Source organism: Lagopus muta, chromosome 1, assembly GCF_023343835.1.
Source record: "Lagopus muta isolate bLagMut1 chromosome 1, bLagMut1 primary, whole genome shotgun sequence".
NCBI lineage: Eukaryota > Metazoa > Chordata > Aves > Galliformes > Phasianidae > Lagopus > Lagopus muta.
Window position 1 is genome coordinate 58,368,293 of NC_064433.1, and position 27,568 is coordinate 58,395,860.

The window sequence follows — 27,568 nt, forward strand, 5'->3', positions numbered from 1 at the left end:
AATTAAGATCCATGTAACATTACCCATCTGCTGCTAAACCAGGCACAGCGCTCTGCAGCACATTTGACCTTGCGTACAGAACCTCCACCAACCCCCACGCACTTTCTGTGACAGGAGCAGAAACATCAGTTTGGAAACAGTAGCTGATTAATATTAAAAGAATGAAAATGCCTTGATGACTAATGCCTTTGTTTTTTTCTCAAAGACTTGGCATCTTTATTTTAGGTAATATATTTGAGTGACTTAGGTGGCAAACATAAACAAGGATAAGCAATTCATCTCTCTATAAACTGTATCCTTTAGGACTGAATTTTACACATAATCTTAATTCATGGTAATTCCTGAATACAAATGCATTCATGGAAGATTTGATCATGTACACTGCACAAAAGGTTACTTGAATTTATTGATGCAGACAGTGAAAATACCTGTACTCAAGAAAGTGTCTCTGTAACACTGTAGTAAACTTGACAGTTCAACATGAATTGGTTTGACAGCTTATCTTGGCTTTTAGAATCTGCCCTTCCCTTTATTCATTTTAATACAGACTGGATACTCCCCAGATCCACTTCATGTATCTATTACAGTCAGCATTAATAATTTTTACACTGACAGTTTTCTATCTAGTCCATAAAAGGCTGAGCAAACAAGGCCCTTGCTATTTGGTGCACGGATGGCAATACAAATGTAAAACAGCGCAAGAGCTGACTATTAATGACATGCTCTGCAAGAGTTACTCAAGCATGTTGTTCATGGCAGCACCACCTTAGAATTCAATTATTCTTTTGGAAATTGAATAAACGCTGAATATCACTCAGTGCCTTCAAGGCATCAAAAAAGAACAAAATGCCATAAAACGCAGTATTTACTCAAGAAGTAAAATAGAGTGAAATTATCTAGTTGTCTATTCATCCTGTTCTTTTGTATCACCCTCTAAAAGCACTGCTGTTTTCCTTTTAGCTTTTGTTTCCACTGACTTCCATACAACTGATGATGGGTATTGGTCTAACAGAAACTTCTGAGAAGGATTATTGAATTATCAAGACGTGGTTAAAAGAACTGAACTGGAAATGCCTTCAAAACCTTAAAGCACCCCCCTTTGGGGTCACCCAAAGACAGCATTCACAATATCATTGATAACTGCCTACGAGCACCTTGTGGCATGAGGAAGAGAGCATCGTATGACAAATACTGAGCATCCCCACAATGGCTAGAGAACTTGTGGGCAAAGGGACTCAGCAGCCCTTGGACTGCAGAGTGCCCAGCTCAGCAGAAGTGCAAAGCACCCCTTTATTCCTGCTGAAGCTGTGCTCAAGAACACTGATAAATCAAGAACTACTCTTTTTCCAGATTTAGAAAAATCCAGACCCACAAAATTAGACAGGAAAACGTGTAGGTTTTTTTTTTCAAAGACAGATCTAATCTCTATGTATCTCAGCACCATTGTCTCCAGATTCTAAGTCTGAAAGCCAACTGGTACCTCCAGGTAAAACAGGGATACCAACTCAGCCACCCACGTGACAGGGGCAGCTTCCTCCCCCCAATGTGTCCCCAGCTAAGAAATGTCCCTGTGCGTAAGGAACTGCAGTCTGAAGTGCTCCCTCTATTTTCTAATATCCCAGCAGGCCAGGGCTGATTGATAGCCTTTGCTACTTTTTTTTTTTTCTTTCCATATTTTAATATAAAATAGAACGTTGAAGGATGGCCCCAAGCTCATTACACTGCTCTAAAATTTCCTGATTTTTAAAGAATTCAATCAAGACGTTGGTGAAACACTATTAATAGTAATACAAAAGCAGTTTCAGCAAATAACTGTTTAAAAGCTAGTTTTTCAGTTCTTATTCTGTTGCATGCTCTACAGGCTTGATACAGCATGACTGAATTCACTCATATGCTGCAAAAAACACAGCAGAATAATCAATCTAGTGAAACAACAGCCATCCTCATGGGGGAAAATCAGCATTGCACTTGAACTAGGTCAAGATTCAGACAAGCTAGAGGAGTAAGATGAGATTTATGAACTTCCCTCCGTTAACTGATCAATATATTGCCTGTCACATACCTACACAGTTGCAGACCATTCTATTTTTCATCTTTGAAATATTGCTACCAGTGTCTATATGGAAGATGACCCCTGCTGCTAACAATTCTCTGTGCTCTTAACGATGATACTGGGCTTTGTTCTAAGCACAGAATTCACTTTGCTTCTTCCTGACCATTGCATGCCCACATACAAATACATATGTGATAGGTGGGATGTGCATCATATCTGTACGCCTGCAACATGCTCTTTGTGCACTGCAGTGCATGACATACAAGGGCAAAATGGGAAGAATTCCACAAATGGAGTTTCTGGTATCATAATTTTCTGCAAAGCATGACCTCTGTCAGGCACTGAATGCTTGTTCAATAGCCTCTACCTTCTGCCTTTAATCACATAGCAGTGGCACGTGTAATTCTGCTTTAGCTTGCATCTCTTTGGCAGATTACAGCCATCAACAGGAAAAACTGACCCTCAACTGCATGTGTCTGTTCTTTGCCCCAATCCTGCCTCTGCTGGCAGAAGCTCCTTGTGCTCTGCTGCAGTGTGTGAGCCCAGTCTGTGGAATATAAACAATACCCATTTTGGTGATCTAGAGTACAGCCAGCATTTCTTAGCAGCATGCTGACATCACTTTGGGAGCACGTAGCTGCAGCAAGCATAGGGGAGGGAGCTGAGCTGCTTTAGGAAAAGAATATCTCCACTTTGGGATTAGAGATATTAAAGGTGTAGGAGGTACTGGCTATCAATAAAGTGTGGCTTTCTTCTATGCGCAGTTCAAAGACTTGAGCTTGAAACCCACTTCTGGCTTGAGTACTGAGGAAGTAGGAACTTTATTTCTCTGTGGATTTTTCCGGCTACCATCACTAAAAGGAAGATTTTGGAAACAGCTCTCCTACAGCAACAAAGGGATGAAGAAGATACCAGCCACTGAATTCTAAATGTTTTCCCCACACTCCTGAGTCCCTCAGAAATCACATTAGCTGAGCTTCAGGAGAACCCAAGCACAATTCAGACGTGTACTCTGGCATTCATCTAACACATCTCTGGATCACAGCTCCTTCTGATACAGTCTTCTTTGCTTGCTCTCATACACAAAAGTAGAACAAAGCCTAAACTTTCACTCAGCCTCATTACAGGACTGCAACTGCTCTAACACAATTCTTTTGGGCTGCTGCTTGACACCAATCATGTTGAAATTTTATTTAGGAGCTGCTTAACTAAACGACATACTTAAGAGCAGACATTCTCGTCTCATAGCAGAGGAGACAGATTTTGAAGAAGAAAACAGGCTGTTCAAACATCTTCATCTTCTTTCTTCCCTTGAAAGAACATTTTTGGTGATGCAGATAATGCCCACTGAATCTTTTCCAGTAATTTGCTTCAAATGTAAGCACCACACTGATGGCTTCTCCCACCCTTCCATGTTCTGAGTTCAGAAATATAAACATCCTGCCCTGATGTAAGTAACACTAACCATTCCATCTCCAGGGGAATTCTTCTGTCCATTACCATTTGTGGGGAGAAGACCACAAATAAGTATTTTTTGCTGCTTCTCCAATTTTTTTTTTTTATTAAATTTTAATTTTATTTTATTTTTATTTTATTTTCATTTCTTTATCTAGAGACATGCATGTACTGAATGTGTAGCCAAGACTAATTTCTCTCAAATATCTGTTGTTTCAGCTGAACGGGAGCTAATGAAAGACACACAAATACCATCTATAATAGATAAATTTAAAGAGGCAAGAAAAGAAAAACAATCTTGCATTCTTCTTATTTGCCAACATTCATCAACAAAGTGCATCAGTACTCCAGTGATGCAAATAAACGTTGACAAAAACCAGAACAAAAATCAGCAACCATCTCTCCCAGTGGGTTGTGGGCAGAGGGAGAGGCTGGTCTCTCTCAATGCTGTTTTCCCCAAGAGCTTTATGAAATTGAGCATATCTTCTGACAGCCAAAATCTTTTTCTGTTCTTTTCCTCCTAAGTTCTTCCTTGGTTTTAAATTCATTCTTTCACATTCATGAGGGAAAGTTAATTAAGAAAAATAAAACAAACCCAACATTTTGAAGAAGAAAATTCAAGAGTCAGTGAAGCAGTTGAGATATTCTTGATTCAGCTTGTGAAAGAGAGGCTGAGGAACATCATGGATAAGAATTTCTGTCTGCACAGTTCAAATATCAAACAGGATGACTGCTTAGAGTTAAAATGCATGTTTTAGCTTTGTGCTTAGCTTATGAAAGTAAATCATAATATGCATGCATATTGAATGCATGTTACTTGGCTGAGTTCATCCTCACTAGGTGTTAATAATGTCATGTGTTACCAAAAGGATTTTAATACTTACCAGCTAATACCTGAGAAAATGTATTTTCTTTCTTATATGTTTGATAAAGCCCCAAATGTTTGCTTGAAACAGAGTGTAGTAGTCAAGGTTAATCAGAGCTTGACCAACCACACCTCAGTCTGATTTTCTTCCCACTACAGAATTACGTTAAACATTTATCTTACAAGTTATATGGGAAATTTTAAAATATTGTCAGTTTGATGAGCTTTGGATCAGACCCCACATTTCTGAGACAGCTGCAGACCGCAAAGAGTGCACCAGCCTGCGGCTCAGCTCTGTTTCATGGTGGCCTTGAGGTCAAACACCAGCTCTCTGCCAGGCTCTGAGCAAGACCAAGGGCTCCTCTTCTGCCTGCCCTGGGAAGTGTCTCAGAGATGCAGCTCCTATATGTGTACCATGTTCATCAGGCCATCACTGGTGCTGACTGTGCACTGCACTGATAAGAAGGACAGTCAAGACTCTGGGTAAAGCATCTCCGGGCTCAGCACAGCTCTCTGAAAACACTGAAATGCCACAGACAGGAACTCTTCTTTGTTCTCAAAGGTGAAAGAGGACTGCTTTATATAAGGCAGTTACCATTAATACAGGCTTTCATGGAAGAACAAAAGCAAATGATGCGATTTTTCCTGCTTAGAATCTCAATTAGGAACTTGGTTCAGCAACAGCACACAACGTCAAAAGCAAATGGGAAATAGAAGAAAGGAGTAGATACAGAAAAAGGAATTTCCCGAAAAAGTCAGTCTTAAGTCCCTATAATTTAAACAGAAAACCAGGAAGGAAGGAAGTTCACACTAAAGAAAGCTGCAGCGTGACAATTTGCATTAACTCTTGTGGATTATTAAGAAGGACCTGACAGATTCATACTAGCACAGTCAAAAACTAATCAAGAACACTTGGAAACATGCATTTCACTTAGCACTGAGAAAAAAGAATCTTGGGAATTTCTGAGCTTCAGGTTGCAAAACACATCACTGTTGTGTGAACCTTCAAATGCAAGAGGACACAGTTATTAAAACTTGGAAACTCAGCCTCTGCACCTTAACTTCTCCATTAGGTGAAAAAACTCAGTTGATTACAGTAAATCTGAATAAATTATATACTTTAAGAACTTAAGAGCATGGTTAGAAGACAGTGGAAGCATCTGACTAACTGGAGAAACAAAACATACATAAAGAGGTAGAGGATTTGTAGAACACAACAGTTTTCCAAAAAAAAAAAAAAAAAAAGTCCTACTGGAAACAGAATGCATTTAGGTAGCATTTTCTCTCTTCTATGAAAGGTATTAATGTGTACTATAAGAACAGATTGGTAAAATTAGCTCACCAAGTACACATGGAGCTGAACAGATGGCAGCACCACTGAGGTAACAACAGGAATCACTAGTCCTTGCCCATCCAGATGATCTTTATCACTTCTGTAACATGATGAAATGACTCACCTATCAAATACAGTGCTCCATGGTTGAGGTAGAAACTTACTTTTTTTTTCCCTTGGAATGGAAGATTATGGGCAGGTTAGACATCAGCATTACTAGCGGTTCTGTAAGACTTTTGAAGTGGTTTTACACTACAACCTGATCTTTAAATTGGAGAAATATGGACTATTCAGTGGATAAAGAATCAGTTTGATGCTCAAAATCAGACTGTTATTGTCAATGGCTTTATGCCCAACTGCAGGTTGATCATGAGTGGTGTACACCAAGGGTTCAGCTTGGGAACGGTGTTCCATGTCTTTGTCAATGACACAGACAGTAGGATTGAGCAAGTTTACTCCAAGCTGAATGAGGCAGTTGATACAACAGAAGAAAGATGTCATCCAGAGGATCTGGACAAGCGTGAGAAGTGGGCTCATATGAACCAAATGAGTTTCAACCAGACCAAGGACAAGGTGTTGCATCTGGATTGAGGAAATCCCAGACAGGCGTACAGAGCGCGAGAACTCAATGAGAGCAACCCTACAGAGAAGGACTTGGAGGTTCTGGTGGATGGAAAGCTGGATATGAGCCAGCAGTGTGCACTTGTAGCTCAGAAGGCCAACGATATTCTGGGCTGCATCAAAGGAGAGGTGGCCAGTAGGGTGAGGGAGGTGACTGTCCCCTGTATACTACTCTCATGATGCTCCACCTGTAGCACTGCACACCATTCGTTACGTTAATGAGGGAGATGCACCATCAGTGGTTTGGTCGTTCTGTTACACACAGGCTCCCTTTTAACACTATTCTTGTCCTGCTCATCTGCTCCCAGAAGAGCCTCACTGGAGCAGAATTTTCACAGAATCATAGAATCACAGAATGGCTTAGGTTGGAAGGGACCTTAAAGATCATCTAGTTCTAACCCCACTACTGCAGACAGGGTTGCTACCCATGAGATTAGGCAGCCCAGAGCTCCATTCAGCCGGGCAACCTGTTCCAGAACCTCATCACCCTCTGACTAAAGAAATTCCTTCTAATATCTAATCTTTATTTTAGTTTTAAATTGTTCCCCCCAGTCCTTATTGCTATCATAAAGAGTTTGAATCCACCTTGTTTATACATTCCCTTTAAATACTGAAAGGCTGCAATGAAATCTTCTTGTAACCTTCTCTTGTCCAGGTTGAACAAGCCCAGCTCCCTCTGCCTTTCTTCACAGCAGATATGCTTCAGCTCTCTAATAATCTTCATGGCCTTCCTCCAGACCCACTGCAACAGCTCCAAATCTTCCTGATGCTGGGGCTCCCAGCCTTGGTCAGAATACTGCAGACAGTGCTTCACGAGGGCAGAGCAGAGATGGACTATCACCTCCCTCACCTCTCTATTGATGCAGCCCAGGATACAGTTCGCCTTCTGGGCTGCAAGCTCACAGTGCTGCCTTGTGCCCAGCTTTTTTCATCAGTCAGGACTCCGAAGTTCTTCTCTGTAGGGCTGCTTTCAATGAGTTCTTCCAGTCTGTACTTGTGTCCAGAATTGCTTCAACCCCAGTGCAGCACCTCGCACTCAGAAGTGAATTTTCCAGTGAAGCTTTTAAAGTGTATGAAAAAGCAAAATAGAGGTATGGCATGGACCTGCTGGTCAGCTGTGAGACCAAGGCACCATGCACATCAAGAGAAGTTGCAGCACTGAGTAAAGGTGGGAGATGTCATGTTGCAGATGCATTTTGCTGAAGGGCCAAATTAACAGTTCAGTGCTTGTTGTTATCTTCCAAAGGAAAATACATGAAAACTCTAAAATTCAAGGAAAACGATTAAAAGAAAATCAATTTTTGTTCTGAAGAACATGAAAATCATTTCCTAACCAATGGCAAAGCGTGGACTTCATATAGTTCCTCCAGAGCAAATTATTCTTCCCCACCCTTAGCTGAACACTAATAGGCTATCAATTCTGTACAATAAAGCCCCACACTATAAAGTGAAAACTGCAGGAACAAAGAAAATCTGAATTTAACTGGAGAATGTCTTAGCTGAACACACAGGCTCTATCTGTGTATTTGTAAGAGGAGGCAGCAATAAATCACATTTAGAATCTAACCCCAATCACAGTGAAATAATGAATTTTTCTAATGGATTGCAGGCAGGAGATGAAAAGCCAAAAGCCAGAGGAAAAGGCAGCACATGGCTCTGCACCAGGACTCCAGAAGTTGCTGAGTTACATGCTCCAGTGGAGGAAGTGATGTGTTTATTTTACTTCACTGTTGTTTTCACAACCTATTTTCCCACACCTCTGACTGACACCATTATAGGGTCTGAAGCAGCAGCATAAGCTTTAAATATAACTTAACCTTCAAGGCCTTAAATGGGGACAATATCTTCAGCTGCCTTCACCACTTCAAGGAAAAGTGAAAGGTAATGAAAAATGAGTGTGGTTTTACATTTCAGATACTGTAGGGTGACATGGCTCACACTAGAATTTTGCTGCAGTAGTGGGCAGGATAGAAACAAGGCTAAATTTCTTTAAGTACTGATGAAAAAAATATGATAAACCACCCACTTTGTTTTGATGGTTCTGAGCTTGCTTACAGCCAAAAGTCAGTGAAACAAAAGATAACCCAATCTTTGTATTTGGCTCCTGATGGAAAGAAAGATTCTCTTTTGAATTCACGTTAAGTTATTACCACAGTTTTTAATAAAATAGCAACATGACTGAAAAAGCATCTCCAATTATTATGCCGCCTTTGGAAGAAAGAGGTATTCCAATTTTAGTGCAAGAACAACTTTTGCTGACTATTCCTGCCTTTAAATACATTATCATGGCTCCTCCTGCCTCAAGGCACAAAGTTATGGAGGCTGTAGCACATGACTCTGAAAATAATCAGTAATATCTCTGAGTTCAGCTAAGAACAAAAACAAAGACTATTTTAGAACTCACTTAAAAGTTTCAGTTTGTATGATGCATTTGTTGTGTCTCCAAAGGATATATGGTTCCCAGAAGTAAATGGCATGAAAGACTGATTAATCTATTATCAAAGTACAGCTGGAGCTAAGCTGGCAGTTAGTTTGCTTTGCCTCTGTGACTGCTGCAGTAAGAAGCTAAGAGTATTCTTTGTATTCCTGCAAAATAGTCTTTAGGTTACTCATGCAATGTACAGCTTGAATTTAGAAGGAGACAGGTAGTGTAGCTGTCCTATATCACAGCTGATGATACATAAAGAGCTTACTGCTATTGATAACATGCAAAAATGAGGAGGTGTACAGTCAACAAAGTACAGTTAGAATGAGTATTGTAGTGAGACAGCAAAGGAACACAGAAGGAATACTCTCCCATATCCAAAGATGCAGGCTTATGATGAAAAGCTCCACAAAGGAGGGATCCCCAGAAAGAGATCCTCCCTCAGTGGCAGACAGCCCTTAAATGGGGTCTAGGAGAGGTGGAGCCAGGTTCCACCCTTCCCGTTCACACAGGTGAATTGCCTTCACCTGTGCTCCCATGGCTGACACAGTCCTTGCCTCAGGTGATCAATCGATGGTTCAGGCTGTGACTCAACAGTTCCCATACAGGAGGGTTTCCTAAGCAGAAGCATCATCAGGCTTGCACATATCCTGTTTTAAATTTCCAGACCCACGTGAGTTTTGTTTGCTTGTTTTTTCCTTTTAAACTTCAGAGCATGCACTATTTCTTTCCCTGGAGGGTATCAATACAATTTCATATGGACAAACCATACAATAGCATTTTTAAACTTCATCAGCAATTTAGGATTCAGTTTCACTCACAGTCTATAGATGGTTTATTTTTAAAAATGGCAGTTTCCAGTATAATTGCATCTCAGAACAAATATGATAAAAAGAAATTATGCAATCAGGTTGGGAGGAAGGCCCCTTTCAGAAGTTTTGGAGTGCCAGAAAAGTGCCATGGAAAATTAATAATTGGCTATTTAAAAGTGTTTGCAAGGGATAAAAACAGAAATCTACATAAAAATACAGGAAAGCTGTCAGAGGATCAACTTCAAATCACTAGTGATGTTTATAGAGCATAGGCGGATGAAGATGTATTAAAAAATCAGCTGTATCTTCTAGCCTCCAAAAAAAATTAATTCTGATGATGTCACAAAGATCTACAATAAACTCTTGGAGGCATAGAATGGTTTTGGTTGGAAGGAACATCAAAGATCATCTAGTTCCAAAATGAGTGTCAAAAAAACACTAATTATGTAAGTCTACATCTATTTCTTGCCTGTCAAACAGTAAAATGTTTGTTAGAACTTCAGCCAAGACAAGGTGACGACCAGCTCTACAAGATGCCTAAGAACACATCTGAAAGTATCGTCAATAAGCCTATCCAAATGTTTTCCTAGACGTTTTTCATTGTTCCACTTCAAAACATGCTTAGATCTTTCTGTGAACTAAAAGTTCTCATCTTGTGAAGTGTTTGTATATTTGAAGCCTGCAGGTCTATATTTGAAGGCTTGGACAACAAACCCAAGCCATCCTGACAGTTTTTTGGAGCAAACCAAGCCAGAATGAAGTTATGGAGCCTTGCTGATGACTTGATGTAGGCGGAAATACTAAATTTTTCTGTTTGATATATTTGTATTTACTCAAAAACCAACCCTTATCTACACATATTGTTTAGATCTTCCTCTCTTACTTCCCTGCTCTTCTCATCTGTCATCAGATCTGTTCATGCCTCACTTGAGAGCTGATACACAAGAATACCACTTGAGAAAAGCCATTTAGGAAAGATCCATTTTGCTTTCTCCATATTGACCAGAGCTTTGCCTGTGCAATTTTAATCAAGTATGGCTACTAAGCACAAACCCAGAATGTGGAATCTTTTTACTGCTGTTGTGTTGCTGCTTCCCTTGGTAAAATGAGACAGGAAGGAATATTAGCAACAAATAGTAACTACCCTGTATGATTAGCCACAACTCAGTGTTGTATTGCCTTCAAGTCTTACTTTCTTGAAGAGCTACGCACAATGGGTGAGACATGGCCCATTTTTAACCTACCCTACTCTGATGCTGACACCCTAATGCCACAGCGATTCCTCACATACAGTTCACAGCCAGAATCAGAGCAGACATCCTGACCTGTCACCAAAGTGAAAACCACGTCTCTATTATGATGCCTTCAAGACACATTTGGCTGAAAGAGCCAAATGTCCACCAGCCAGAAAGAATGAGCACCAAAGACAAAAATTGGACTCATGTCTATTTCTACCTATCTGATGTGTTTTTAAAACAATCATGTCACAGCAGCAGACAAGCTCTTATTATGTATGAGCATCTGCACGTACACATCTAAAGCATTTGCCAGCAAAAGTGCATTTCTCTCAATCCTGTAGCTTAAAAGTGGATTTGACCATCACAAAGAAAGGGTGATAACACTGTCTGACCTCTGCCTGACTCACTGCCCTCCTCCTGGATGCTGACTGTCACTAACTGCTGAGAATGACTAAAAATAACCAGCTTGTCTCATATACTATAATAAGGGCAAACGGAGAAAAAGAAGGGGCATATTTGAGCTTCTTGCTGTTCACCGTCCTGTCATCTTTCTCACATTGTTCCCCTCGAGAACTGAGTTTCTTGCAGAAAGCACAATTAGCACGCATAGTGAAAGCCAAGAACTTATTAACAATTTATACCAGTACCAAACTGGTAATGAGTTTGGGGGCTTAAGGCAGAAGAGGGATCTGAGCACAAGAACCTACTCCACAGAGGGCCATGCTGAAAGGTGGCGTCACATTGCTGCATAGGACAGAGTGCCATTTTCTGTAATGTAAGCTGAGTGAATACAAAATAGAAGATGCCACCATACAGAACACGAACAATATAAACCACCACCCCTCTCCCCTGTGTTTTTCAGGGTTTCATAGACTTTGCTTCTATGTGTTTTGTTTGTTTGTTTGGGGGTTCTGTTGCTCTTTTTTCGGGGGGTGTTGTTTTGTTTAGTATTGTTTTTGCCAAGGAAGTTATTACTAGTCATCAATTATCCAAATATCTGTATTAGGTACATCATGCTCAGCCTCACTCTACATCCAACAGATCATCCAGCCCCAGGGTAAGGTCAATATTAATATTAATGATATCTTAAGACATTTCCCTAGGAAAAGGTAAATAGCATTTTCCAAAATTACCTAGTAAGTCTCAGGAGAAAGCCTTAAAAATAAATCAGTATTGATTAAAGGACAAGAAAAAAATCACTGAAAATAAATATGGGTTTTGAACAATTAATAAAAGATGTGGTAGCAGTGTGCCCCAGCTGGTAATTGCTGATCATGTGTGATCAGCATGATGAGTTTCTCTCCAGATCTAAGTACTAACATCAGCTCCAAAAGAGACTGAAATCTACTTTTTGGATTTGCTTGGTGTATCTCATCTCTGAATCAACCACCCCAGTTCTGTACTGCTTAATCATGTCAAAAGCTAGGGAGAAAGCAGGCTAGGAGAAAAGTGATACATCTGTATGCAGTGAAGGGGAGAAAGTCAACAGCAGGAGGTTAAGCCAGGCAGAGCTACAGTGCACATGGGGCTCCCAGGAGAAAAGAAATGTGACTGCACTGTTTGTGCACCGATAGCTGGGAATACATCATATTTACTGTGAGTATGACCCCAAGGAGTCCTTAAGGCATAAAACATTCAGCAATTGCCAGGCACTTAAGTTTTAACGCTGAAGGGCTGCTAAGAACAGTGTAAGTCTCTCAAAGAAGCTTTAACTTTTTTTCTCCTTTATGTAAGATTGGAAACTGCTCAGGATATTATCACTAAAGGGAATTAATTGGAGAAGGGACAACAAACTTATTTTCTTTCTTTGTTTAATATTCTTTATCACTTACTCAGACTTACGCTCATCTTACTCATGCACCCAAGGGGTGAAGACTTTCAGCAAAAATTTCTCCTTCTCCCGCTGAGTTTATCTCAAACAGAGCTTAAGCCACTGGCCTTGAGCTTCAGGAAGTTTGGCAACCGGAGTATTCTCCCTTAATCCCACGCAAATGAATGAAGTCACAAGGTGCAGATCAGCACTGCTCCTGGGCTATTGCTCCTGAAGAGTCCAGATCACATTGCAAGGATTTTTAAAAACTGGCAACACAGCTAATCCGAATGCTGCCAAAATCTCTTACTCCACACCACTTGAACAGACAAAAGCCCAAGTTATTCATAACCAGAAAATTAATACTGAAAAGACTGATGCAGCATTAGCAGTTCTTACGAGAAACATCCAGAAACAAAAACAAGTCAGCAAAGTTATGTATTAAAAGTGAAACAAAACAAGAGGAGGCACAGAACTAACACTTTCTTCGTTCAGAGCGCTGCTACTCTGAGATCCTGCCTTCGGCAGTGGCCACTCACATAAGCCTAAAACACAAGAAATAGGGACACTATATGATGATGCTTTTCCTGGCATCCCCTCCAGCATCACGGGGTTGAGGAAATTTCCCAGCTGGGCACTAGGGCTGGACATGCAGGTGTAGGAAGCACTGACAGTCCCATTCTCTGTAAAGACTGTCTGACTATTTTTTAAACACATTCACCTCTGGCCTCCACCGCTTTTTTCTGTGTGTTCTCACAGAATACCTTGTCCACGGGGGTACACAGAAGGCTTTCAGATGCGACCTCAGCACAAATAAGAGGTCATTATTTCACCAGACCTTATGTAAGAACAGTTCATTGCCAGGTCCCGACTTGATTAATCAGTGCCTAGAGATTACGGAGCACAGATGAAGGTACACACTCTTTCATTTTCTATTTGAAGCCTTGTAAAAGACCCTTTCTGAAGGAAACTGGGAATTAGAGTGTTTATAACAAGGCACTCTGTATTTATGCAACAGTCCCTTGGTAATGCTCTATTATCCCGCCTGGCCTTTTTTTGACCTCTCTACTGTCCATTGTTTGACTCTTTTATTCATAGAAGAGCTAAATGCCCAAACACTGCCAAAGAAAATAGTGTCATGCATGTGTCAGATCACAAGTTTGCATCCTAGGTCATTGTTCTGGGCTCATTAACAGGAAACACCAGCAACCAAATCTGATTTGGGTAGACTGCAGCTATATCTGGATGTGAAACCAGCAGAACAATGAGCTGAAGATCATCTTGATTAAAGAGCAACACAGCAAAATGTATTTAGCCTACACTGGTAAACTTCCTATTTTGTTGTACTTCTTGCTCATGAGGAGTACACGCTTGCAAACATGGCAAATTTATGAGCAATTATAGGACTATAAGCCACATTTCAGGAAATATGAAGGCAAATCTTACAAGGCCACCTTGGGTTTCACTTGCTGGAGCGAGTGGTTTCTTGGCCAACGTGTGAAACAGGAACCACAAGGAAGTGTTTAGTGATAACTAGGAAGTAGATGAAGTAGAATGGTAGATTCATAATTAAACTTTTATCAATTGATAAGGGCACACTGGAGCAGTCAACACAGGCTACTCATACCTGGACAAGTCTTGCTGCCTACGTTTTGAGTTCTTTTGAGCTCAGTTTATCAGGGTATTTCTCTCACAGCACCAGAAGAGGTTTTGTAGGATTACAAATCACAGCTTGATTTATTTTCTGTCTCCAAGCTAAAGAAGGGCATTTTGTGTCTTTTCAGAAAGAAGTTCAGTAAAGTTCTGAGAACAGGGACAGTGATTGAAAAGTAATGAGTATCAGTATACAAGTCCACAAAACAATGTCCTCACAAAACTGCTTCACAAACTAGGTCAGAATTATTTTAAAAAAGCTTTGTTTGCAAACACCACTGAAGATGAAATCCACAGCTCTGCCCCATCCAGGCTGCCTCAAACATACACTGCTGATTTTCTGCAGACTGTATCAGGAGGACAGTAATTCAGAGCAGGGGCAGGCTCACTCTCCACCACACTCAGCCAAAAGCCCCACGAGGCCCTGCAGCTCTCCTGTCTGGATAGAGCGCAGACAAACAAATGCCTTCACAGGAAAAGCACTAACACCTGGCTGCCTGCATAGCATGGTTTTGTTGAGATTCAGGTGAAACTCCCATGCACAGTGGAATGTGATTTTTAGCAGCTCAGCAACCAGGAATAAAGTTGCATGTGTTACAGAACATTACACTGTTATATAATAATTAGGATTAAGGTCTATAAAATCATAGAACCATTAAGATTGGAAGAGACCTCTAAGGTCATCTAGTCCAACCATCTGCTCACCCCCACCATGCCCACTGATGATGTCCCTCAGTGCCACATCCACGCAGTTCTTGAACACCTCCAAGGACAGTCACCACCCTGGGCAGCCTGTGCCAGTGCATCAGGGCTCTTTCTGAGAAGGAATTGTTCCTAATATCCAACCTGAACCTCTCCAGTGCAGTGTAAAGTTCTTATCTCTCATCCTATCTGAACAGAATTTCTGAAAGCTGAAGGAAACAACACATTTTGTTTTGTTTAGTCTCAAGAAGTTGAAAAGTTTGCTAAGACATTAGCATTTCCATCAATGGAGGGAGAAGAATTTATGAGGGTGGCTAGGCATCAGCAAGCTGGAAAATCTCCCTTCAGCAGACTTTTCCAAAAAAAACAAAAGAGAAAGCAAGGCACCTACCAGTTGGCAAAATAATAAATTTATAGTCTAAGCCTAATTCAGAGCCAGTTCAATTGAAAAAACCTTCCTAAATCAAAGGAATGTAAATATAGATATAGTGACTATGCTAATACTATCCTAAATTATGACTAGATAAACAGTTCTGTTATCTCTCTGTCACTCCTGGCTGCTCTAACCTCTATAGCAACCTCCATAGCCTGCTCTCATATCACATTTCTGCAGCTTCTTTGCAAAAAGCAGTGTTTGCATGGAGGTGCATTAATATGAAGACGCCATTAATGATAGCTGCACTGAATACTTCACAACTGTTTCTTTTTTCTTCTCTAGAAATGAAACCATTGCTGCAAATACCTGCATAGTGTTAGTAGTTGATAAATACATTCATAATGCAGGCTTTAGTCAATCAGTGAAAATGCCAAAAGAAACTCCTATGCTTCAGCAGGATAGCTCTGTGGAGGCAGCTGCTGGGAAGTACTGGGTCACACCAGGAGGAAGCCAGGTGAGCTCATGAAGGATGCTGCATGCATTGCGACTGTCAACACTGCAGTGTCTTACATCTCTGCACAGTTCATGGCAGTGATTCCTCCCCTGGACTTGCTTGCCTTTTCCAGCTTTATTCAACAGAGAGCTGAAGAAAGTTACCTCATTTGCTACCTGCAGCTACCTCCCTCCAACTTCACAAAGGAGAGACTGGGGTTCTGGTCTCTGCTTCAATTAATATTCAAGTATTTCTTATTAAACATTAATTGAAATAGAGACTAGAACTAGTTCCCTATTCCCAGCTGAGTGGGTGTAGCCCTTAGGCTACAGTCATTCATTACGAGCTGGCTCACTCTGACCCACAAAGTACTATCCCCTCAACAAAGTGGAACAGCTTCACCTAAAGGAATCTCACCCCAAAAATAGCCTGTCACTGACTGCTGAAGCAGTGGATCCATATTCAGAGTCAGAGAAGACATCTGAGTCCCAAACCTTGCAACAGTCAAAAAATCATCATTGAGCTGGAAGGGACATTTACAGGGCATCTCATCCAACCCCCTGCAGTGAACAGGGACACTCACAGGTAGATCAGGTTGCTCAGCGCCCCGTCCAGCCTGAACTTGAGTACCTCCAGGGATGGGGCATCCACTACCTCTCTGGCAACCTGCTTCAGCTTCTTGTAAACAGATTTTTTCTTATAACCAATCTAAATCTCCCCTTGTCCTGCTGTGAAACCAAAGCATAGGACATTACTGGCACTCTCTCTCCTTCAACTAGGTCAGCACTACAGTACCCAGAGATGAGGTCAGATGGGGAAACATCTTGGGAGATCCTACAGCAAATTCTCAATATCCAGCAAAAGAGTAGTAGCAGACTTGAGTTCAAGCCAGAGGTGTTCCTGGACTTGACTCAAACATACCACTAGATGGACAGAAAATTCTACAGGTAGAAACAGAGGCATCTACTTACAGAAGGAGCCTCCAGGAAGAGTCCACTAAGGATCTGTTCTGGATGTAACTACATCCTGTATTAAGCAGGAAGCACTACGTGCACAACTCCTGTTATAGTCTAGCCCTTCAGCAACAAAAGAACACAAAATTGGTGAGGGTATTTACTAGACATGTGCTGACATAAAAAGTTTTTAGGCTTTACTTTGAATTGTCAAGAAAGAGAGAAAAACTTAAATTCTTCTGATTCTTCAAACTGAAGAAGTACCATTTTTAAAACAGAAATAGCCAGCTACCAATTTTTTGAAGTTGCATTTAATATAAAATATCACTTTTTCCATTTCTCACGTACATATTCTTCAGAATGCAGGTGTAGCCACGAGCATGAAACTGCATTTCTGAAATGACTATAGCTAGCAGGGAGACTTCTTGTAATAATTCACCCAGAACAAGTACTGACACTTCACATCATATACATATTCCCCTCAGAGTCCAAGCCATTACTCTCATGCCCTTACTGATTAGTAGGAAGTACAACATCTTTGTACCACTGAAGAGAATAAAAATTTTGCTGTTGATTTCAAGGGCAGGGGGCTACACAACTTAATCTTAGATTTTTTTTTCACTTGGTTTCAGCATATAATCCCTCACCAATTTTTTTTTTCCTCCCTATCTACTTTCCACTGCTCTTATCCCTGGTTTTGCTCTCCAGAAGCCCAGATGTATGTAGCTGCCATGGCTCATTAACACTGCCATAACAAACGTCCCTGTTCATCCGTTATCTCCTGGATTGCAGGTACCCAGGTGCTGATTTCTTTATGCAAGCCCAGCAGCTGCTACAGTGACATTTAGCAGCACAGACTATGGAGGTTTAACTCTCCACTTCCCCACCTATGTATATTTCTTCTCTTTTTCACTAGTCTTGTTTCATTCCAGACTCTTCAAGCACAAAAACATTAACCTACTCACCTCACACGTATCCTAATCCTAGTCCATAAAACCTACAAAACTAACACTGTATTAGCATCTTTCATCTTCATTTCTTACAGCTTCCCCTGCTTCCCTTCATCACCTCATGCATTTTCTCCTCCAATTTCCACCAGTTCGGAGGCTGACATGCAGCTCCAAGGCACTCAGCCTCCTTACAGAGGAGGATCATGATTTCATTGCAAGAACTTTCTGCTCCAGACTCTGAGCTTCATCATTTGTGCTTGTGTGGCCACCTCTGACAGTAAGTTATCAGCTTCTCAGCAAAGTGATTTCATCCTTGCTTTTCACCTATAGAGTCTGCTTATGGTTACCATAACGAAAGACTTCACAGTGGCAGAAATGGAAGAAACAGTCCGTCATCTCCTGACTGTAAGTAAACACAGTGTTTTTAAATAAGAAAAAGCAACCACTAGAAAATGATTAAAGATCATATTTTCAAAATATGTTTCTGCAAGTTTTTTCATTTGGCCTTTTGAACAAAGACAGGCACTGCATATGCAGCTGGAAAAGGTTAAATGGGTGAAAAACCCTACTGATCTCTTCACACAAAGAGGCCATCCACCTGCAGCACAAAAAATAGATGAAATATGGTCTCAGACTGGCATTAGTTTTGAAATCAGGACATTTGCTGGTTCAGCTTATGACAGTTTTAAAAATCTCCAAATAGCATTCTGCTTATCATATCTAAAGTGGGGGAAGAGAATGAAAAAATAATCTACCTAGTTCCCAAGGTGCATATTTTATTTGCCTAGGAGATAATATTTCTATCCAAAACTCTTGGGACAGAGTTTTATTACATCATAAATGATGCTGCCAGTGTTTTGCTCTTCTGATCATTTCAACATGGATCTAAAAAGCCATCTGGGTACATAGATCCCTCGTTCATCCTCCACCTTCAGTGTGAAACAGATACTTCAGTTTTTCCAAAACATGTCTTTTTTCTAATGATGAGCACTGAAATCAGTTTGTTTGCTTTCTGAGAATGAGATGCAGAATCTCCAGAGACCTGAGGCTATTATAACAAGAGGGATCCAGGTCAAGCTGCCCTGCAGATAACAGCTGTGACTATGCAGCACATACTTGCAAACATGCATGAATTTTTAAATTCTGGGGCTATGGAATTCCCAAGATTCCTAAAAGCTATCAGCATTCATGTGAGTGTATTGTAATGGCTCAGAAAATGCTCCCAGGCTTTTATATAACTATGAATTTCTGAGCAAATTCAGAAAGCCGAACATCTTCAAAAGAGAACTCCCAGGACAGACTAGAGACGGGAGAGGGCTGGGGGCATGGAAAGGAAGACTGGATACAGTCAAGTAACTTAAATCCAGAATCTATCTTTCCATCACTCTGTAGAGCTGCTCACATAAAGGCCATTTTTTTCTTTCCTATTTTCCTCTAACTAGATTGTCAAATGAACTTGCTAAAGAGACAAATTACTTTCTTATTGTAGCTATCATCCTGTGGCATCCTCTAATAATTGTGTTTACACCAAAATGCTCTGGACATTTAAATCAAGGTTTTTTAGTTGTTTTTTTTTCCCCCATCTTAATGCTGTCAAAACTTGAAGTAAGCTGTGCACTGCCTGTTAGCAGTACTCAGAACTAAGTGGACATATTTCAGAAGGGCACCTCCTTCCTGTGGCCACTTGGATGTTACTGACTTAGGATTTATATGATTGGATTGAGCTTGGTACAAGGAAAATATCTCTGAACACAAGGTGAAATACAAATGTAATTCAGTGTGATGAGATGCCTAACAGCCCATGGTAGTATCAATCACCTTCTATATATTACTATATTGAAATAATTAATCATCAACAGTGTCTGGTGTAAGCTCAGTAATGAAGACACTAATCCCATTTATGTTTAAATACTTTGATTGTAGTCCCACAAAATACAAAGTTCAGCACAGTAAAGGACTTTATACTTGTAGTCCAATATCACAAATAAATGAATAGTTTATCAGACTGTTTTAAATTCAAGCAAATTATTGCCCTACACTTTAATTAACTACCAGGGCTTGTTTCTATTTTTCACTGGAACAGGAAATAACTGCAGCTGGTCTCACACTAAGGGTTGCTGTTATCTCCAAAGAGATGAGGACAATCAATATTCTAGGGAGGAGAGGTATTGAAACTGCCTTCTGAATAACTTACAGATCAATAATCATGTCAGAAAATGGGAGTTTTGCATTTGAAGGAACCGGAGGAGACCCCTGAGGAAGGAAACAAGTACAAACACATATCCTCTGACTTGGTTGTTTGTGACTGAAGCCAGCTTAAAAGGATTCTGCTCTCCTCTGAGCTTTACCCAAGCATGGTAAGCATATAGCTGGCTACACATACAGATCTTGTAGGATATGATTTTAGGGTGAGTATAAACTTGATTTTCCTTCTTTTTTTTTTGTTAACAACTGAGACAGCAATTATAATCACATATTTCACTTGAATATTGGAAATAAATACATGGTATTGATTACCATGTATTTATTTCTTACTGAAATCCAACTTGTACTATGTGCAACTTCAGTACAACAATTAAATAAGAATGCTTCATCCTTTTGTGTGCAATAATCTTTAAACCTACAGTAAAGGATCCAGTCCAAGGGGTTACTGTAAGTTAAGAGGACACTCCACTCAACTATAGAAAACATGTAATCTTTGTTAAGTTCACATGTAGGAAGAGTCCTCCAAAATGGCCCAAGAAAAGTCTTTTATTGCAGCTGAATAGTGGGGAGCCCCTGTATCCAAGTATTCACAAGGAAACAGGGAAGATGTGGGGCTACTACCAAGTGCTGCCTTCCCCCAAGCACATTGCTGCTCGGCATAGAGAACTGAAACTGGAGAGGTATGCAACAGAACAATCTAGACTTAAATGAGTGGATGGATGGATGCGAAAGCTGATGAATAAAAGAAAAGCGTGCAGCATTGCCTATTTTCCGAACGTGAGCATGCACGCATTTTGATGTTTAAGAAGACTGCTGAAAGCTTTATCTAATGCAAGCAATTCCAAAAAATACCCACATAACAATACAGGTGGTGAGGAAAAAAAAAACAAAAAACAACTAATTGTATGAATATCAGAAGGTGTTTTTTTTTTTTAAGAAAAAGCTACATAAATTGCACTTTCATGTAGGCACTATAAAATACAAACCAAATGCTGAGCACTTAGAAAATTATAGCTGCCTGAAGTGGGTATTGTTGTTTAAAAATCATAATAAGAGTTCCTTTTTTTCCCTTTCTATGCCACAGCTCTCTCAAGCTGGCGGGCCTGCAGGAGGATCACATGCTGGTAGGAAGGTGAATATTTTCACGTTATGTAGCATTTTCATGATTCAGTAACCATCAATGCAAGAAACTCCAAGAAAATCACTCCCTTGCTGCTTCCACACACCCATTTACCTCTTTCAAGTCTTGGACAATAGCAGTGAGTCTCTCATTCTCTGCCTGAACGTTGGTGACCACCGCCTTGCTCTGCTTCAGCTCGTTCTGCATCTCCAAAATCTTCCCCAGGTAATAAGCTTCTTTTGATGCAGATTCCTGGAGTAGAGTCTCTTCTCGTGTTTCCCCATCTTCAGCTACTTTGCGGTGAATTGAGAAAGACTGTCCAAATGCCTACAAAAGGAAAACAGAGCATACTATTAAACTACTGAAGCTCTAAAAAAGTTGTCAACAGTAATGAACACCTGCATAGCCAGAGGGAATGAAATAGATCGGTGAGTCCCAAACTCTGACCTAATAAATACTGCCCTCACAGTTTCCTAGCAGCTGAGGGCTACCATCTCATTTAGCTAAATGAAGCATCTTGAAGCAGTTCTCATTTGCAGTATGGATTTATGGCCCCTATCCAGGCAGCCTCCACTGAGATCAAGATGGTGTACAGCTAACTAGCTGTTAATTACTGCCCATTTTAACTGTTCTAAATGAGGCCAACTGGTATTCGTCAATTCCTTTCTTCTCTCACTCTGCAAAATAAATCATGTTTTGTTTTAAAGACTCCAAACAACTTCAAGTCTTTCCAAATTTCTCAATCATTTTCCATCTTCTGTGTTCTTTTCTGAGAGTAGCTGACCTCATAATATGAACAAAAAGGCTTCCTATAACTTCATTAACCATATGGTCTAACTGGCAATTTCGGAAAATAAAACAAGGCATCTTATATCCCGGATCTAGCCCAACACAGGAAAAAGGTCTCTCATCTATCTTAACTCAAAGAAAGTGTATTTGCATTGAAAGATTTTTTTTTCCAATGCAGGAGGTATTATGTCTCGTAAGTCACTGTAACATCTGTTCATTCAGAGGAAAATTCTCCCTGAAAATCTAACTTCTGCCCAGATCCAGTCAATCATAATGTTTAGTACATGCTTGCACCTGCTGTACCCAGGGCCTCCTTTGTCTTCCCATCATTAAGATCTGCTTGCCAATGGAAATCATTGTTTTCTTGTTACTTATAGCCTTCAGAACTAAGTTTTACTGGCACTGCAGCAGCCCCTTAGAAACTTCAAAGCAAAACTGTTCAAAAAAACTTTCCTGCTATTTAGTCTACTTGGAGATTTCTGTGAACTCAGCATTAAAGGATTCTAAAAATATTCAATAATGTATTAACCCAGCTGTCTTCTCCAAAGACTGCAAGTGACTGAAATAGCAAGCATCAGCAATTTGCTGAATAGGATTTTCCCAATAACAAGAAATTGAATTTAATGAGACTGTTAAACACTGATTCAGTCACCCTGTCTGTAAACATAGGATGGCTTTCAGGAACACTGCTAATAAATTTTATCTTACAAAACATGATTATATTCAATGGTTCACTGTTCTTAATTTGAGACCTAAGCAAAAAGTTCCAGTATAATAGATATCCTACGGGACAAATGCAAAGGACATGCATCCAAGGGAAAAACCAAAGCACAGAACAGCAAGTAAGATTGCCAGGGCTGGAGAAGCTCACAAAGAAATGGGAGTTGGAGCTCCTTCTACCAGTGGGCTATGGTTAAAAAGAAAAAATGGATAAAAACCAGCAGACATCACTGATGACCTTTCAGGCACATACTACATTTTCCTCAAATTTAGTGAGGGAGTACATTAGCATCCGTAATGTCTAAGAATGGTAAAGAATATGGATATTGGGGAAGGTGGCTGGATGTCTAGTTCTCAGAAATTCTACTTGTCTTTATTTTGGGCCATGTTCCATTTTGATTTGAAAAAATAAATAAAATCTTCTGCTCCATTTACTAAACAGCTCGGGGCACCAACAGAACTTAGGACAGCAAAAGATTTACTTAGACAACTATTTAACCACATTCTATACATGAAAATCAAAACATTTCTTTGGCATATGGTGTAGTAGTACTATGGACGCTTTCCTATTAGCATATAGAGCCTCAGAGAAATGGAAACACCAGTAACTAACCAGGCATTGCTCTACAATTCTCTTTTCCTGTAATCTTAAGAATAAACCTGTATTCCTAGAAGAAGGATAGGACAAATGACTGCCAAAAACACACGAGCTTCCCAGCAGATTAGCAAATACACAGTATTCCATTTGCACAGTATCAGAACTTTCTATTTGTTCTTTTAGTTATGGTAAATCATTTGATTTGATCAACTGTTCTGCAAAATGTCTAAAAAGCAAGTATGAATCGAACTGACTCTGTTTTGTACTTCTGCGATGAACTTCAATGCTACAACACACTGTGTGCTATGCATTTGCTCTTACAAAGTACATTCTCACCCCACACCCTGAATCTTTGCCTCTGACAGACATGAACCTTACATAAAGAATAAAGTGCAGTTGTAATACCAACACAGTGCATAAAAACATCACTGAATTCTCAACATTTTAAATGCAATTTGCATTAGTTTAAGAGAAAACTACTGTGTACTTAATGCTTTAAAAAATCAAAGATTTTTCCTCTGAAACTCATATGGAACATTACTGTATATTATATTATCCAGTTTATTTATAAAATTGCTGTCAATATGTTAAAAGTTTGAGGATGAAAAGGAAGAAAGCACAGTTCTTTTTACATATCAATGGAAATTATGCAAATCCATGCAGCATGGAGAATAACGCAAGGTGTCTTTTAATTCAAATGCTGCTTCTGTTCTTCATGGTCTGTATACAGTGACAAAAAGTTTAAACTTTCCCAGCATATCCATTTGTATACATCCGCAAGATTCCTTCCTTTTAAGTTAAGCCAAGAACAATAGGGTTTTTTTGCACAGTTGCATATTTTTTGCATTTTTCAGCTAGTAGCCAGACATTTATTCTACTTTGATTTTTATATTTAAGTAATTTGTTTAATATGCTTACTAATTTATAAAACTTTATGGCCTTATTATGATACAGATATTTCTATTTACTGTGCATACTGACTTCACTGAAACCATCACAGAATATCCCAAGTTGGAAGGGACCCATAGGGATCATCAAGTCCAACTCCTCATCTGGTGGAATCCCTGCTTCTTCACAGTGTGAAAAATTAGTCACCTTAAAAACTTTCCAGGTCAACAGCCTTCTAACAGAAACAACTGTCTTCCAAAGAGGACCAGTTGCCAGACATGGATGTGACAGCACACCTCACACATGAGCAGCCATAGAATGATTCACATTGGAAAAGACCACAAAGATCATCAAGTCCGACCACAACCTAACCATAATACCCTAACAGCCCTCCATGTCCCTGAGCACTACATCCAAATGGTTTTAAACACATCCAGGGATGGTGACTCAACCACCTCCCTGGGGAGCCTATCCCAGGGCTTAACAACCTTTTCTGTAAAGAAATGTTTCCTGATATCCAACATAAACTTACCCTGGTGCAACTTGAGGCCGTTTCCTCTCGCCCTGTCACCTGTCACCAGTGAGAAGAGACCAACCCCGCTCTCGCTGTAAGCACCTTTCAGATATTGGAAGAGACTAAGGTCTCCCTTCAGCCTCTTTTTCCCCACACTAAATAGCGCCAGGTCCTTCAGTCTCTCCTCATAGGGCATATCTCCAAGGCCTTCACAAGTCTTGCTGCCCTTCTTTGGACCTGCTCCAGCACCTTCATGTCCTTTCTGTACTGAGGTGCCCAAAACCGAACACAGTATTCAAGGTGAGACCTCACCAATGCCAAGTTCAGGGACAGGATTACTTCCCTAGACCAGCTCACCACACCATTTCTGATACAAGCCAGGATGCTTGGTCTTCTTAGCCACCTGGGCACACTGCTGGCTCATATTCAGCCAACTGTCCATCAGTACACCAAGGTCCCTTTTCATCAGGCAGCTTTCCAGGCATTCCTCCCCAAGCCTGTAGAGTTGCCTGGGGTTGTGGTGACCAAAATGCAGGACCTGACACTTGGCCCTATTGAAACTCATGCAGTTTACCTTGGCCCATCGACCCAGTCTATCCAGGTCCCTCTGTAGTGCCTTTCTCCTCTCAGGCAGATCAACACTCCCTCCCATCTTGGTGTCATCTGCAAACTTAGTGAGGGTGCACTCAATGCACTCAATCCCGTCATCAAGATAATTAATAAAGATGTTAAATAGAAGTAGCTCCAGTACCGAGCCTTGGGTGACACTGCTCATGACTGGCCGCCAACTGGATTTAATTCCATTGGCCACAACTCTCTGGGCCCAGCCATCCAGCATGAATGTAGCCTGAAGAGCCGACACAGCCACGGCAGTCTCCCACCATCACTATCAATACCTGGGCAGGTGTGGTGCCCAGCTAATTCATTCGTGTTGTTTCTGTTTGTTTTTGGACTGTAGTGCATGTCACAGATTAATTACTGTAGTAGTTGTTAGCACGGTGCTGTCTTGCTTGGTGTGACTCCTCATGAAAGCCACCTAGAAGCTACCACTAGTCCCTTGCTGGCTCTTAGTTTCATCAATCACAAGGCACATTTTTTGACAAAGCACATCATCACCCGAATTTGAACTGTAACTGGTCAAGGCTGTATAGATCTATGCATAAAACCCTTCATGGCTTCCATTCCCTGGAGAACCTCTTCCCAGCACAGGTTCAACAACTGAAGTCAGCTACAAAGACTGAGGCACGCTTATTCTGACAAAGACTACCCTAACAGTCTGAATTTTATATCACACTACTCCCATCACAATTCTCAAGACTTTGCTTGAAAGGATGCCACTGACTGAGTTAGGAGATTCACTTATTTCAAGATCATCATAAAAGTTGAGTTACAAGATGCCATTAAACACTCCATTTTTACTCTTAGACCTGAAAGTTGTATTATGTAATTGTACTATGTGTATATGGAGAACTGAGACTTCTTAAAATTTGAGCTTTGACAACTATGAAATGATGAGATTTAAGCAATGCTCAACATTTGAGTGCATTACAAAAGATAATGGCAGTGGATGTGCACAGGAAAGAGGTCAGTCTGATTCACAGAGAAAGGCCTGAGGAAAAGGTCATCTGTGATTGAACTCGGGACAATTCTAGATGGAAATTCCACTGACAGAAGCAAACTGGCATGAAATAAATAAAATGGGCACAGATTTATAAAAGGGCAATAGAAAAATCCAACTGATCAAAACACCATAGGGAATATTTACATCAAGTATAAACAGCAATAAATAGCTAGTATATAGTCAGTGAGATGAAATGATCCCTGTGCAATGAAAATTACATGTGGAACTTCAAAAAAAAAAAAAAAAAAAAAAAAAAGCAAGAGAGGAGAAGAGAAGCTACAAGTTTAATTTGGGTGTAGAAAGCAACACTTACATAGAAAATCAGCTAAAAACAGAAGTATATAATGAAGGATGCTATTTCTGAGTTTCACTTTTAATTTTACTAGCCATGTCCTGAGGCAAGAATTCTGTAGAATTTCTAAGTAGAAACTTAGCCTTCTGGTGTATGATGATTAGCAGGCAACAAAACATGATTTGACTGCTATCAGGATGAGCAGGCAGCCTACCTGTATGACTTTGACACTTAATGTAGTTTCCCTGATACATAATGCAGCAGCATTGAACTTGTTCAAATGATTACCTGTTTCAGCTGCTCACTTGCTGCAAAGTGAAATGCATTATGTTATTTCCACATCCCTAACACAAAAGCAGGTTGGGAGGGAAGCATATTTTGAAAGCAAACTTCAGTCTGATAACACAGGTGGAAATCTTTGCTAGAGAAGCCTTCCTGGAGTTACTTTTGGGGACAGCTCTCACTTTGTGGCACCGCTCGAAAACCCACTTACTACTTAATAGTTCCTTAATCAATTGCAGTTCTGCATCTGTCTTTAAAAAAAAAAAAACAAAAAAAACATGTTTTAAGCTTAGTATATATCTTAGATCTTTCTTCACTATTCATTCACCCAAGCTCAAGATTGTGTAACATTTTTTTGCTAAGGAGCCATCAGTTGCAGAGAGAGGCCTATACTGAAATTCTCTCTGTGCCAGGCTTAGCAGGACAAAGAGATGAAGCAGCTAAGCAGGCTCTTCAAAATCAGCTGGTATGCAACTCCATAAGATGCAGTGTGGTGGCAGATGCACTGATGCTCCATTTAGATGAATTCTCTTTAAAAATTACTTCCAGTATTTCACACCCTGCTCATCTTGGTAGCCTGCTCTGGGTGCCCCTGCTTGAGCAGGGAGGCTGATCACAGAATCACAGAATTGTTTGAGTTGGAAGGAATCCCTTAAAGGTCATCTTGTCCAAAAAGGTTATCTTGTCCCTATTCCCTGCAGTGAATAGGGACACCCACAGGTAGATCAGGATGCTCAGAGCCCCGTCCAGCCTGACTTTGAGTATCAGCGGGGACAGGGCATCCACCACCCCTCTGGGCA

At 40.4% G+C, this 27,568-nt stretch overlaps 1 protein-coding gene across 6 annotated transcripts in view; it reads right to left on the bottom strand.

The window, feature by feature from the left end:
- The window catches only part of BICD1 (BICD cargo adaptor 1), a 176,232-nt gene that overhangs the window by 72,884 nt on the left and 75,780 nt on the right, over nucleotides 1–27,568 (bottom strand). For all 6 annotated transcript variants that reach the window (XM_048934322.1, XM_048934318.1, XM_048934319.1 and 3 more), the window contains exon 2: nucleotides 21,179–21,391. In XM_048934322.1, the coding sequence (XP_048790279.1) occupies nucleotides 21,179–21,391 (213 nt within the window). The remainder of the gene's footprint in view (nucleotides 1–21,178; nucleotides 21,392–27,568) is intronic.